Below are 14561 nucleotides of genomic sequence, written 5' to 3'. Positions count from 1 at the left end.
GCTCAGGGCGTGATCCCAGAGTCCTGGGATCGAGCCCCACATCAGGCTCCTCCGCTGGGAGCCTGCTTCTTCCTCTCCCACTCCCCCTGCCTGTGTTCCCTCTCTCGCTGGCTGTCTCTCTCCGTCAAATAAATAAATAAAATCTTAAAAAAAAAAAAAAAGGATGTTATCTTGCTAACATCAAAATAAAGAAGAATGGTGTCTTTTTTCTTCACACTACTTTCCTAGTTAACTTTTTTTTTTTATTGGTGGGGGAGAGGAGGAGGAAGACGGACAAGTACATTCCCCACTGGGAAGGAGCCCGATGCAGGGCTCGATCCCAGGACCCTGAGATCATGACCTGAGCTGAAGGCAGATGCTTAACTGACCGAGCCACCCAGGCGCCCCTTCCTAGTGAACATTTTAAAGCTGGGCCACACAGACTTCTCTGAGAAGCTGAAGGGAGGGTTGGTGTTTCAGATGGCTGATGATGCTCTCAGGGTGGCTTTGCACAGCACCTGGACTTGAAGAGGGGCCCTTACCTAGGCAGAAGACAACTAGCAGAAAGATCTTTGTACATCATGTGACAAATTTTGCATTCGTACAGATTTTTATACTTTTCAAAAGCATTTTCACATATAAACATTTTTAATCATTTTAAAAAATCAGCCTATGACTCTTTCTGCTCTTTATCTTCCAATTCTAACACCACCACCACATCTACAATGGCAACATGTGTTTCGCCCTAAAATTCCACTTAAGAAAGTCTTCAAAGGAACGTGTCTCCAGAAAAATCCACCTTTAACATCCCACTGCCACCCACGGCTTCCTCCCCTCTCAACTTTCATCTGATAGGTGCAGTGAGAGTTGGAGGCGGGGTCTATGCCACCCTCTTTCACAGAAACCAAAGTGGCAGCAGGCCACCACTTTCAAGTCCACTCCAGCTCCCTGGACAGGCAGAAACAAACTTAAGCAGGGCCCAGTGTGGTCCATTCCTGCATCCTAGAGCAGGAGTTAGCAGAACCTGCTTTTTAGGGATCAGTGTTGTTAGGCACTCTCTTCCCCCAAGGACTATGAACCAAACCACAGGTTGCTAAAGCTAGCACAGTCTGTACTAAAAAGTGGCTGACAACTACTCTCTCCCTGCTCAATTCCTCTGGATAGAGGAAGGGTGATAATGTGGCCTGTCACTGGCAAGAGAAAGACTCTGAGATGGTCATCCTGAAGGAAAAAAAGGAATGGGATTAAAAAGACCCAATGGTGGGGTGGCTCAGTCAGTTAGGCATCTGACTCTTGATTTTGGCTCAGGTCATGATCTGGGATGGAGCTCCAAGACAGGGCTCCACGCTCAGTGGGGAGTCTGCTTAAGATTCTCCCCCTCCCTCTCCCTCTGCCCCTCCCCCGGCTCGCATGCTCACTCTCTCTCTCAAATAAATAAATGAATCTTAAAAAAAAAAAAAAAAAAAAAANAGACGCAATGGCCCCCTTTCAAAGAGAAGATAACCTTTGAGACCACCAGGGAAGGGGACACCTACCTGGTCCCATCCCTGACCTGGAGCTTGGATTTAATGAACCAGACACCTGGCAGGGCAGGCCGGGGCGGGGTGGGGGGGGGCAGAGATGCGCAATGCCCACACACACCTTCTCTCTCCCCTGTTCCTCTCCAATACGGAAAGGGCTCAAAAGTCCATTTTGTGGCCATACGTTAAAAAAATCTGTACCCTCTTCTGCAGGCACACTGTCCAAAATACCGAATTCAGTATTTCCAATTATCCAATGCCGTGAGTCAAAGCTAAATCATAGGATGTAAAAGAAAGAACAAGAAAACAGAAGAAAAGCTGTGGATGTGATTCATCTTATTATCTATGTACCTGATGGAGAGGTATCTGACTCTCTGGGTTTTCTGTACTTAGTAAGCAAAACTAGTTTAATGGTTTGCTTTTGTGTCTAATTTCTCTGAGAAATTTCGCATGTATAAGAGCACACCGTAAACTACATATTGGGTTACCAAAATATACCACTGCTGTGCTTGTTGACTGGATTAAAATATTCCTCAGGTAAAATGCTGCTACTTTCTTAGATCATAACTGAGAAAACAACATCTGAAAAGCAAAGTTCCTCCAGAAGAAAGTTGCTACATAAATATTAATGATAACGAATAGTGTGGTCTGCAAAAAATAGACATACTTTTGGAACTTTGTGTTTTTGAAAAATAAGAGCAGTATGTTTACTGTCCATTTGAAAATAAAATATTTCATCTCTCTTCCCTGAGAAACAGTGTTTAGTGTCCTGCTAACTTTAATGCTGGGGGTGGGGAACAGCAAGGGAGCTGCACCAGCAGCGATCCCAGGGCTCCATTTAACTGGCGCTTCACTAGTCAAGTCACAATCTTTGGCCCAGTTCCCTTCTTTATGTCCATTCAAAGAATCTTTATATAGCTAAATGGACCACTAAATCCTTCAAGAGTCATTCAAAGGGAGCGCTTCCTCCAAATTCTCTCTCATTTCACAAGGCCCGTGCATACACAACAGAAAACGCATTGAAGAGAAGAATGCAAATCCTCCTATTTCAGCTCCTTGAGTCCTTCCATATGCAAAATGGCATCCCCTCCAGCCCACAAATGTCTTAGCTTTTATTTTCAATATTTACTGCCCATATTTGAAGGCTATAAGGACACCTGGGGAGAGCACTAGGAAAAAAATGGGAAAAAGGAGAGGAAGATACATTTCTAATAGAAAAGTGGAATGCGGCCCATTTTTCTCATTATTAAGATTTTAAATGTCTTTTCCTGAAATGAATACCTTTTTCCGTTTCCCTACCAGTCTAGGGCACAGCTTCTGGGCAGATCCTTTGAGTTCTCCTGCACAGGGAAGACAATATCATTATATTTTGGTTGCCAAAAGGGCCAGTTAGCTGGGAATGGCCACAGATTCAGCCACGTTCCGGAATGCAGAATGTCAGGTAGTGAGACAGACATCCTCAAGGCACACAAAATCAGCCCCCTGAAGACAGCCACCCTTGCTAAATGTCCTGTAGTACCGAGTGTGTGAATGATGTAAAACGAGCTCTCTCCCTGCCACGGACATAATGCAGAGCCAGTCAGACCACCAGTGGTCACTTCCGTCACCACCGGCTCAGAGGACAGTGCATTTGTTTGTGGGACGTCACCAACGATCCAGCATACAGGGCTGCACAGGAAAGATGTGAGTAGTTCTGCACTAAATTTTTCATTTCACTTCTGTTTATTCTCTTCTATTTCAGCCCTCTGTAGGAAAATTATTTTCTGTATAAACAAATTCATCAAGTTAACTTATTCAAGGATGGAAATAACTGGTATCAGATAACATTTTGCAAAACAAAATTGCCACTGCTGTATTCCAGTGCTTAAAAGCAAACTGCTATGGCAATTCAACCCCAGTGCTAACATAACCCAAACCCCCTATTACCTTCATCACTGCATATTCAATTTACATAATTATTCTGCTATGCTATTCAAAATTTACATGTAGTTGTATGCATTCTACTTATCTGTGCTTCAGGGATGTGATTTCCTTCCTAGATTCAACAGAACACAAGACCACAACTTGACATACTCAATTCATCTGGCCAGTAGAAACTGTGGCTCAACAACATAGTGGATTGGTTTGTTAATTTACTGAAAATCTCCATTTCATTACCATTTTCTTGCACAGCCACCCCCATCTGATCAGCAACAACAGGAAAGCCTCCCAGAAATGTCCTCACCACACTCTGTTGTGACTCAGCAGCTGGCCCAACAAGTGGTCAAGTCACCAGGGCCAACAGGTACTCCAAACACTCCCGGCACCCCTCGGCATGGCCCAGGTCTCTGGGCCCCATTACATCAGCCCCCATTCTGCATGCACATCCCTACGCTCAACGGAAATATTCCATTCGATTATTTGCACACTACTTGGGAAAAAACAACTATCGCCTCCAGGAGGCATCCACTGAGATTATTAGTCTAAAGCAACAGAGGAGGGAAAGTACCCAATCCTCTTCTTGGGAGAAAATAATCACATGCCCTCTCGCCTATCAAAAACATGTGACTCTAATGCAAAGCCATTACTCGGATTCAGCAATGCCAAAAATTTCCCCTGCACAGACAATTCAAACTTGAGGATGAGCAGCTAAGAGCATGCACTGGAATTTTCTCTCGTGGGTAAAGACAAGGCCTCTCTCTGTACCAAGGCAGCACAGGTGCCCAGAACTGACTGGATCTGATGCTCCAAGATCCTAACACTTGTTTACAGCTGTTAGGAAAATTTCAACGTTTCACTGTTAAATACAGCATTTTACTATGTGCCCTAACATATCCCACAAGAGACAAGGGTAAGCTAAAGTATGTTTCTGAAGACAGGACTAGGTCAATGCAGACTCAGAACCTGAAGGCAACATAGTTGGAAATTTATGACAAGATCCAAGACACAGTGGGATGTTTTTTTTTTCTTTTTCTTTTTTTTTTTTTTTAAGATTTTATTTATTTATTGGACAGAGACAGAGACAGCCAGTGAGAGAGGGAACACAAGCAGGGGGAGTGGGAGAGGAAGAAGCAGGCTCACAGCGGAGGAGCCTGACGTGGGGCTCGATCCCGTAACGTCGGGATCACGCCCCGAGCCGAAGGCAGACGCTTAACCGCTGTGCCACCCAGGCGCCCCTTTTTTTTCTTTTTTTAACCAATGTTTATCATTAGGTGCTAGATTCAAAAAATTAAAGATACAAACTAAAGACAGCCAGACCTTGAAGCTAAAGCTAGCCTTGGTGATATACTTTCTGAGTTCTAGGAAGCTTCTTTAGAACACAGGCTCTTACATTTCAAGTTGTAAAAATAATAATAATACGTTCTTTTAAAATTTTGCTGCAATTTCTCCTTGGGAAAAATTAGCACGTCTCCTCCTATCAAAAGCACAATACTTAGTTTTTAGGCAACTATATTTCTAAAAAACTCTTCAGTCAGACTGAAATTCTAACCATATCCTCCTTGCTCACATCCTAACACTTAACATAGTACCTACAAAGAATAAGTACTTAATGAAATATTTCTTAAGTAAATGAAAACAAAATTTATAATGGATTGTGGGTTTAAAAGAGTGTTCATACAGGAAAAAAATCATGGTTTTCAATTCAGAAACCGCATACTGAGGCATCAAAGAACGTTCCTAAGTAAATACCAATATTAAGTTACCTGTAAGATTGAGTTATTGAATAGAATTCCGTTATTTTGGCACCATAAAAAGTATCGATGACAAAAATTTTTTAAATGACTATGAAACAAAATTTCAAAACACTACAGGATAATGTATTTGGGGCTGTATAGATATTTTTAGCAGAAGCTGAAAATCCAACTTTGCTCTTTTCCTTTGCTGGGACATCTCTGTAGTCACAGAAATCATCTCCGCTCTGTAACTGCACATGCACACACACAGGAAAGCCCACAAGTCAAAGGTTTACAGGCCAGCGAGCTCAAGAAGTTCCCGTCAAGCATGTCTGTCGCAGACCTGAGCATGCATGTGTGCACACACATGTGCATATACATATGCACATGGGGGTCGGAGGGGGAGCGTGTTTTCTAATGAAGTTTGCAAACAGGTTCAGATTAACCAAGTCTGACCATACTTCCATCTGGAAACTATATTTTCTAACATGAGCCATATACTGAAAAATAGATTCAGATGTTTGGAATTGGTTCAGAACGGTTGTAAGAAATGTTCAGTACAAATGAAAAAAATTAGTCTTCAATGTCTTCTCCTCTCAGCTTTTCTTACTGAGTAAATATGCCTTCTGGGGGGTCAGAGTTGGCAGGGGAAGTACAGAGGGAAGTATGGAGTGGGGGAGGGTATTTCCTAGAAGCTAAAGTGCATGCTATTCTTGCATGCATATCTAATGGATAACTGCTACTTGATTTCTCCCACGTTGCCCACTAGCATTTCAACCCTGCCCCTGGAAGGCTTACTCCGCCAAGTGGAGAGAATTAATTCTCCTGTTTCGACTTCTGGGAAAAAGGGCTGAAATGCTTAGTGAAATATAGTGACCTATCTTGATTCTGTAATCCTTCTTCCCGTTTTGCATTGTCCTTGAAAATGAGGTTGCTGGTCTAGGCTTACAAATAATGAAGCTGGTAATTTGGTTCTATGTGGTCAATGACGAACTTTCACAAAAATAACAAGCGAATTATTTTAAAGAAACACAGAATTTTTACCCAGTGAGGTCTAAAATGTACCATCCAAATAAACAGTTCATGGTAATCGAGTCCTAAATTTCAGAATGTATAAAACTCTTAACTTTTTAGTTTGGGTATCAGAGAAAGGAACCCGATGGCAAAAATCGAAGTGCTGCCCCTCCCCCGTCCCCAGACCCCACCCCCTTCTTTCCAGGGCCTTCACTGTCGTGCTCATTTCTACACTGTGTTTGGTGGTGGTGGTTTCTGCCCACAGCCTACCTTGACTTTTTGCTGGATTTGGGTTTTGGCGTGGCAGTTTTTGCTTTCTTTTCCTTTGGCTCTTTGGGAATCTTAGGGGCTTTCGGGGTCTTGGGTTCCTTGGGCTCTTTTTTCTCCTTGGGTTCTTTCGGTTCCTTCGGATCTTTTTTTACCTTCGGCCTTTTCTTTTTCTTTTTCTCTTCTTGGGACCCATCTAGGGAGTTCCTATTTAGTTCCTGGTTATCAACCCCACCAGAGAAGTCATCTTTACCAAAACTTTTACTGGAATCCTCTGCAACAATGTGGTTGTTTTTCTTTTTCTTCTTCTTCTGCTGTGACTGCTGCTCTACGGACGGCAGGTAATCATCACTCTTCACTAGCTGAGCGTTCGGTCCACTAACCTGAGTCATATCCGGCACTGGTTTCTCTAGAAAGGGCTCCGATGGAGAATGCTAAGAGACACAAATGGGAATTGAAATTAGTTTATCATTCTTCGTATTGAAGAAAGGAACTGAAAGTTAGTAGCTGATGCTTCTGAAACTTTACACTCAAAGAAGCAAATATTTTACCAACTATACAGTTGTAAAATCTATCTTTTTCTCTCATCCAAAAAACAAGAAAGCTTTTACATAAACAGTTAAAAGAAAGAAAGGGTAACTTAGCAATACAGTAAAAATTTCAGTTCAGGAAGAAAAATAATTCTCATTCAGCTGAAGACACTGTCCATTTTCTTAGCAGCCCCTAAGTGTGTGGGACTTGGTGAATGACAAAAACAGCGGCAGAAGCTAAACCAAAGAACGAATTTAAATGGAATTCTTTTCCCCCATGTGGGAATGAGAACTCAAATTAAAGATATATAATTAAGCCACTTTTAACAAAAACAAGCGTACTGAGCACTGCACGTTTCAGGTACTGTGAAATTCTGAAATCCAAGTATCACATACAAATCTTACACGGTACAGGCCATTTCTGACTGAACTGAAATGAAAATGCCACATTAAAAGCACATATCCAAACTTCGTGACTTCGGATTCGTTAAATTTCTAGTACTGATATGAAATGCAGAGTGTTTGTCCGAAATTACTAAAGCTTTACATTTTCACATTTCACTGAGGAAGAGAAAATCCAAATAGTCGAGCTTTTAAGCCCTGCAGGAGATTTTTGACATTCACAGGAGTGCATCCAGAGATGGGCTTAATACAGTAGAGAATACCAACAATTAGGATGGGGTGCGGACTGGTCAGTCGAGATCAGAGTCTGCTCCAAACCAGGACAGGGGCAGAGTATCATCTCCACTGTCAATTATGACATCTGATGAAGCTTTGTATTTCAGCGAAATACTTTAAAATGTTATATCTGCAAATGTCACTTGGGGTTGTTTTTTTGTTTTGGGGATTTTTTTGTGGGTTTTTTTTGTCTTTTTCATCTGCTTCTCCAGATACTTAACAGTAAGTATAACAGAAACAGCAACAATAATGGCTGCTAGTGTTTACTGAACAGTTTTACTATGTGCCAGGCACGTGCTGAGCACTTTACACCCATGACACCGTTCAAGCCCCACAGCAGCCCTCATTAGGAGCTGGTATGGACGCTGACATTCGAGGATGCGGTGCCGTGCCCACGGAGATACAGGACCACCCTCCTGACCACACCACCTCCAAAAAAGGCGGAGGCAGGAGAGCCCAGGTCCAGGTCTGCAGAGGACACCCGAGGAACCCAAAAGCTATGGCTGACCGTCAGCAAGGAGCTATAAATTAGACTCCAGTATGACTAGCAGAGCAGTACTCCATGTACTGAGCTGGGTGCTTTCAGGAGTTAGCTCTCCGGATTCTCACAACAAAAATGTGGTAATCTGCCCCCATCTTTCAGAAAGGAGGCAAAGTTTGAGGAGGTTATGTGATCACCAAGGTCACACAGCAGGAGACAGAGAATCTAGGTTTTCTAAACCAGTGCTTCTCCTGAGATCTTACATATGGGCATCCTTCTGGGAAATACCCCATGGGTTTCATTTGATTTCCAAAGGGGTCAGTGACCACCCCCCCAAAAAAAATTTTTTTTAAGACGTCACTGCCTGAAAAGAAAGTGGTCATGCTATCCCCACTAAACCTTACTATGGTCACTAAAGAAAACGCATTCAATTCTCTGCACTGGTGCAAGAGAATTACGAGGTAAGAGACCCAAATTCTAGTCTGGGTCCTGCTGTTAGCGATATTATCAGTGAAAAACCATTTCACTCATCCACAGTTCATTTTCTTCATCTGCAAAATGAAGGGGCTGGGTTAATTTCCAAAGTGTCTTTCAAAATCCAATGGTATTAGAAAATCTTAAAATACTTATTGCCCTTTCCTCGTCACCGCTGAAAAAGGATGAACCTGAAAAGGAATAAAGCTATACAGAGAGAGAAAGAAGCGAGAGCAGAAGTCTGAGGAAGAGCACATGGAGAGGAGTCCACATGAGCAGGTTTCCACACAGGAATAGCACAGTGAGCCAAACCCTGAAAAAAGCCACCTCTGCCCTGCAGTTCTCCCTCAAACACATGCTCAATAAATGTCAAGCGAGGTGCTGTCCACGTTATCATTACCTGAGAATTAACAGCATCTGACTTAACTGTGTGATGAAAATTCAGTTGCTGAAGTCGAGTTAATTGTTACCTATTATTTTGAATGTAAATAAAAAGGAAAAAGCCGTACCTTTTTTTTTTTTTAAGAGACTTAGAGATCAAACTTATTTGGGACAAACTATTTTCAGAAAAAGTATTTCCTGGAAAGGGAAGGAAAGAGAAAAGTCTACCAGTAAACAAAGCTTAAAGCTCAGAAAGGTGAATTAATCCCAGGTATGTATGTGTACCTTGCTTTAATCTGCATGGCATTAACCCCAATAACAAAGTGCCCCCTTCTTATAAGAAATACCTTGTACACATTTATGAACTAGAAAAAGCACAGAACATCTCATACAAAGAGACTGAAAATTTATCTACACGTTTGAGCATACAAATGATTTTAGATGCTCCTTTCAGTTATAAATGAAGCCATAAATTAGTATCCCTTAAAATTTTTAATCTTCCATAAGAAGGAAAAAACATAAAGATTAAATACAAAAAAAGGTACTAATCCTGTTTGCTATGCAGCAGAATTATGTTTTGGTACTATATGAAATAGGGTGAAAAAGGTGCTCAGAAATATTATAGTGTTTACCAGACCCACATCTCCTTAAATCTTTTAGAGAAAAGCTGTTTTTGTAAACATTTAACAAAGAACAGATGGCCTGCCTTAATCATGTGGGGGAAAAAACCTGGAGCTCACAGTAATACCCTGACAAAGTCTCCCAGGCCCAGCCATGCCCCCCCCCCCCCCCCCCCCGGGNCCCCCCCCCCCCCGCGCCATGGTACAGTCTTCTCTAATGCTATTTAATTTTACAGCGGACATTTTCCCATCAATTCCCACTGCCTGACAGGTAATCAATGCCATTAACATCTGATATTACCATATACGGCATTGCTAAAACCCCTCATTTATTAGAGCAAACGTGGAGAATGTTAGATACCAAAGGTATTTTTAAATACACACTATAGGACCTTCCACTTGACACATTTTCTATCATAATTCCATGTGTCTGTTGGAATATTATGGAATATGTAAGGACGGTGCCATGGACTTTTGGAACCAGAACAGGATGACTGATAATTAAACAAAAATGATCCAAGGTGTGTATGTGTGTCTTATCAAGAAAATTACCATAAACTAAAGATAATCACTTTTATCCTTAATTCCATTGTTTAAAATGTATAAAGTCAACAAACACAAAAGCAAGTCACCTTATGTAAAACAGCAGAATAGATAGGATGCAAAGTTAACCAAAGGAGAGCAGAGATGAAGAAGTGAAGGCAATCCTTCTCTCACCTTTAAGCAAATGAAACCCAAAATGCTCAGAAGCATTCACAAGAAAAGGAAAAAGTGCAGGAGAGGAAACTTTTCATTTACCTCAGGTATGCTTTTCATCCAACATTCATCAGCTTTGTCTGGCTTCAAAGCTATCTTATTTACTCATGTTTTGCCTTAATTATATTCTTAAAGCCTCAACCTGTTAGTGATGTCAAGTAACAGGAGTGAGCCAGGTGATATTAACACCGTGCAGTGTTTCCAACACACATAATCTCTGCAAACTAACAACACTCTGTAATGTAGGACACCTACGGACAAACATTTTATTTACTGAGAGATACAAACAAGTCTAAAATCAAAATGCTACTTTATAATAAAGAAAAGATACTACCAACTGAGCAAGAGTAACACAGCACTCCTGGGAGACATATCCCTTTGCACAGCAAGCTAAAGGGAGATGCTTGTGCTCTCAGAAACTGAGATTCCAGCAGAGACTAGTAGGCCACCTAAGGCTGAAGGAACAACAAATACAAGCTTAAAACACGCTAAACTATGATTCCAATGATTTGTAAAAATGCAAACATTAAGTGCTCACTTAAGATTGCAAAGTACTATTTGCTTCATTTTTTTGTGTGTGTGGCTTTAGGAACACATCTTATATTGATGCTCTTCACTTTTATTTTTCCAGTATTCCCCAGATTCTTGATCCCTTGACACTCTTTTAAAAAGGAATTCCAGTATGGAAACTGAAGCTCAATCTTCAGCCAAAAGAGAGTACAGGGTTCAGAAGTGCATTTAGCAAAGGCTCCCTCCGTAAGTCCTATTGAGGCTCTAACACCCTTTTCTTGTCAGTGACACTGATAAAAAGAAGACACACTCAATATTTGGTGCCCAATTCATTCATTCATTCAACAGATATTTGGGGATGTAACAGTAAACAAGCCAGCCACAGTACCTGCCGGGGGGGCGGGGGGGAAGCAGAGAACCTGACCTAGGCTGACACTAAGGAGGCTTCCCGAAAAAAGTCAGCCTGGGGCTGGCCAGAGGTCACTTCCTCCATGGACCTGAACAATGACTCATGCCTGAGATCAGGTGACTGGAAGCATAAAAATGTATGACAAGCAAGCTTGTGAAGCCCTGTTTATGGAGGAACAGATATTAATTTCAATGGTCAAGTGATATACTTCTTAACTATGACTATTTGATATAAAATAAGTATGGGGTGCCTGGGTGGCTCAGTCAGTTAAGCAGACGGTCTGCCTTCGGCTCAGGTCACGATCTCGGGGTCCTGGGACAGAGTCCCATGTCGGGCTCCCTGCTCAGCGGGGACCCTGCTTCTCCCTCTGCCTCTGCTGCTCTCTCTCTCTTGCTCTCGCTCTCTCTCAAGTAAATAAGTAAAATCTTTAAAAAATCAAAATAAAAAATAAGTATAAAAATATTCCTCAGAAGACAATCAAAGGTTGGACTATTTTCTCCTTGGCTAAATTTGGTATTAGAGTCAGGGCTTCAAGTGTAAGCCTTTAAAAGCCAGTTAGTTTTACTCAGCTCATTCTTAACTTCCAGGAACAATGATTTATTGAATGAGTACATTTATGAACAGAAACACCCAAATGAATAATTATCAAGCTCGGTAGTCATATGAATTGAGAAGGCAAAATGTGTAAAACAACATTTTCTAAAGTTTTGGATATTAAAAAGTGTTACATGAAAAGATGACTCGGGTCACATGAGTTTAGAGAATTCTGGGCTAACCAAATAGTTTTCTTTACTACAAAACTCGAAGACCTTACTACGTTGAGTGGGGGATAATGCACAGCGTGTCCTAAATGTACTTAATCACTCCATCCCTTTTTTCTAAGAATATCTTGAATAAAAATGTTCTTCAGGACATTACTTTGGATTATACCAATATAGCTAAAGCGGGGCAAATTCATCTGCTTCTCCAGAGTGGAGAAAGTGTGTGTGTGCACGGGCCTGTCTATGTGTCTCAAAGACTGGTTATCAAATGTTTTACAATACAGCATGTGACTCTATGAACAAACCTAACTTTATATAAAATGTGCTCAAGTGGCTCACTGAGTTGGCAGTTTCTTTTATGCTCAATTTAAGTCACTGGTAGGAATAAAATAGGAATACTGGTAAAATCATATAAGGATGACTTGTATAATTTTTGTTACATACAGTCAAGATAATTACCAAGTTAAATATAATGAATGTTGAAATATCATAATGCAATAAGTAATCTTTATGAGTGCCTCAGAACCATTAAATTTTAGAACTGAAAATTTTAATTACTGTTGAAATATCTCATTTAAAAATCATCCGAAGGCATTTCCGAAACTTTGGTTTTTCTGCTTGTGTTTTTAATCCATCCTTAGAATAGATGTGCCATACAAACAAAATCTTAAATAGCTACAAATTAGCATGAACCACTTTAATGGCATCTAAATTATAAACACATTTTGAATTTAAGTAGAGTCCAAAATAATGAAAATAATGAGCCAAGCAATCATGTTACATTTAATATTAAATAGTTTACATTGGATACTGAATACTGCCCATCTATGTATGAGTAAAACTATGCCACAGAAAGAGTCAAACAGCGTTTTTAATGTGTAAAGCACTCAGCTGTGGTGTTTCTACAGTCACTTGAACTAGAATAGCACAGCAATGAAACTGCACTACCGCTAAACCTTTTCCAAGGGTCTGAGAGACCCTGAGTGCAGTAGACTCCCTCCCAGTGGAGAACAGGGTATCTGTCCACCATACCTCACTCCCGGCCACCCCATCGCTGCCCTTCTGGCCATCTCCCCTTCCCTGTCTCCATTCGGAGCAGGCAGTCACACAGGGCTGGGAGCTACCTGCAGATGTGGGAGGTGGCCTCAGGAAGACACAGGTGTGCAGGCTGGAACCGTGCTGGGTACCTGCAAGGCTGCCTCCAGCCGGCCCCACTCAGAGTGATGGGGAAGAGCGTCGGGGAACAGCCCTGGAGTTAGGGGAGAGACAAGAGCAAGTTGTCCCCAGCAAGACAACTTCCCTGACAGGAAGTCCTGAAGCCATTCCAGGACACAACACTGAATGAGGTTTTCAAACCACATACTGTACAGTTACATGTGCATTTCACAACCCTCTTCTCCTTCAGTGCCTGTAATAACCACATGAGGTTGCCAAGGTGGGTGACAGTCTTGCTCTTTTATAAATGAGGAAACTGAGGCTTTAGTGACACAGCTAGAAAAGGGCCAACCTTGGATCGTAATCCCAATGTGGCAGCTACAAGCCAGTGTGACGTGATCGGGCTCACCCAGTGGGTGAGGAGGGCTTCTCCACACCTGGGAAGCTGCTTGCTGTCTTTCTCCAAAAAACCTTAAAGGCCTCAGTTTTAAGACCCTAACCCTAAGCTACAGGTTAAAATGGCTCTTAATTTGCTATAAATTTGGGACTTCTGTCTTCAAAGGATTAGAGGAGAACTCTAGTTTAACTCCACACTAACGCTGTGAAAAATCACTAACTTTTCTCCCAAAGATAAAAACGTGGATAGGAACTGGCATTTAGATTACTGCTCACAAACATGACCCTGTTTGAATATGAGAACCGCCCCGTCTGATAGAAGCTGAATTCAAGTCAGTCAATCGGCGTGGTCCCAGGGAGTGAATGCAGTTTTCCAGAACTGGAAGCAAATAAGCCCACTTTCTGCCCTGCCCTGAAAATTCTCCCAAAAACCACTTAAAAAGAACAGTTCATATGATTTTTAAACATTCAATCTACTATATTTCAAGGAATCTAACACAGTCCGTTCTTTGCCCCAGTTCGGTAGACAGCATTCTACCTCTTAGGAAAAGCACCGGAGCAAACAGTAGGTTTGCATCTAAGGACCATGTATTTGAGGCAACGTGCTTACACAGATGCACGCAGGCGCGTGCATGCACACAAACACACCCCGAGGGCACAGAGGTGGACTGATGTGAACGGAACACACTTTTGATGTACCTCCATTGCTTCATAAACGCTTGGAAATTAGCCTGAGTGTTTATACAAGACTTGAATTATGTTTTCACATGTGTTAGCTTTCCAAAAAGCATATACAGGTACTCAGACTGCACTCCTGACCATGAGACGCTCCTATCCCTGAAGTACTTCTGATAGAAGAGAAACCGAGAGGGGCCAACAGAACCTATTGCTACTCTGGGCGGGAGAAACAGAAACCACCACAAATGTAACACAATCCAAGGCCTAGCACAGAAATGGTGAATACTTCATAGGTCTCC

General features: G+C 41.8%; 1 protein-coding gene across 7 annotated transcripts in view; it reads right to left on the bottom strand.

Moving 5' to 3' along the window:
* CHD7 (chromodomain helicase DNA binding protein 7) overlaps positions 1 to 14561 on the bottom strand; it is a 128329-nt gene that overhangs the window by 78795 nt on the left and 34973 nt on the right. For 5 of the 7 annotated variants that reach the window (XM_011220367.3, XM_019795817.2, XM_034668102.1 and 2 more), the window contains exon 2: positions 6437 to 6867. In XM_011220367.3, the coding sequence (XP_011218669.1) occupies positions 6437 to 6867 (431 nt within the window). Of the gene's footprint in view, positions 1 to 6436; positions 6868 to 13065; positions 13356 to 14561 lie in introns of those variants that run through there. The other 2 variants (XM_011220368.3, XM_034668103.1) reach the window with 2 other exon arrangements.

This window comes from Ailuropoda melanoleuca, chromosome 9, assembly GCF_002007445.2.
Source record: "Ailuropoda melanoleuca isolate Jingjing chromosome 9, ASM200744v2, whole genome shotgun sequence".
In the NCBI taxonomy this organism is placed as follows: Eukaryota; Metazoa; Chordata; class Mammalia; order Carnivora; family Ursidae; genus Ailuropoda; species Ailuropoda melanoleuca.
This window is presented reverse-complemented; position numbering and strand designations above follow the sequence as displayed.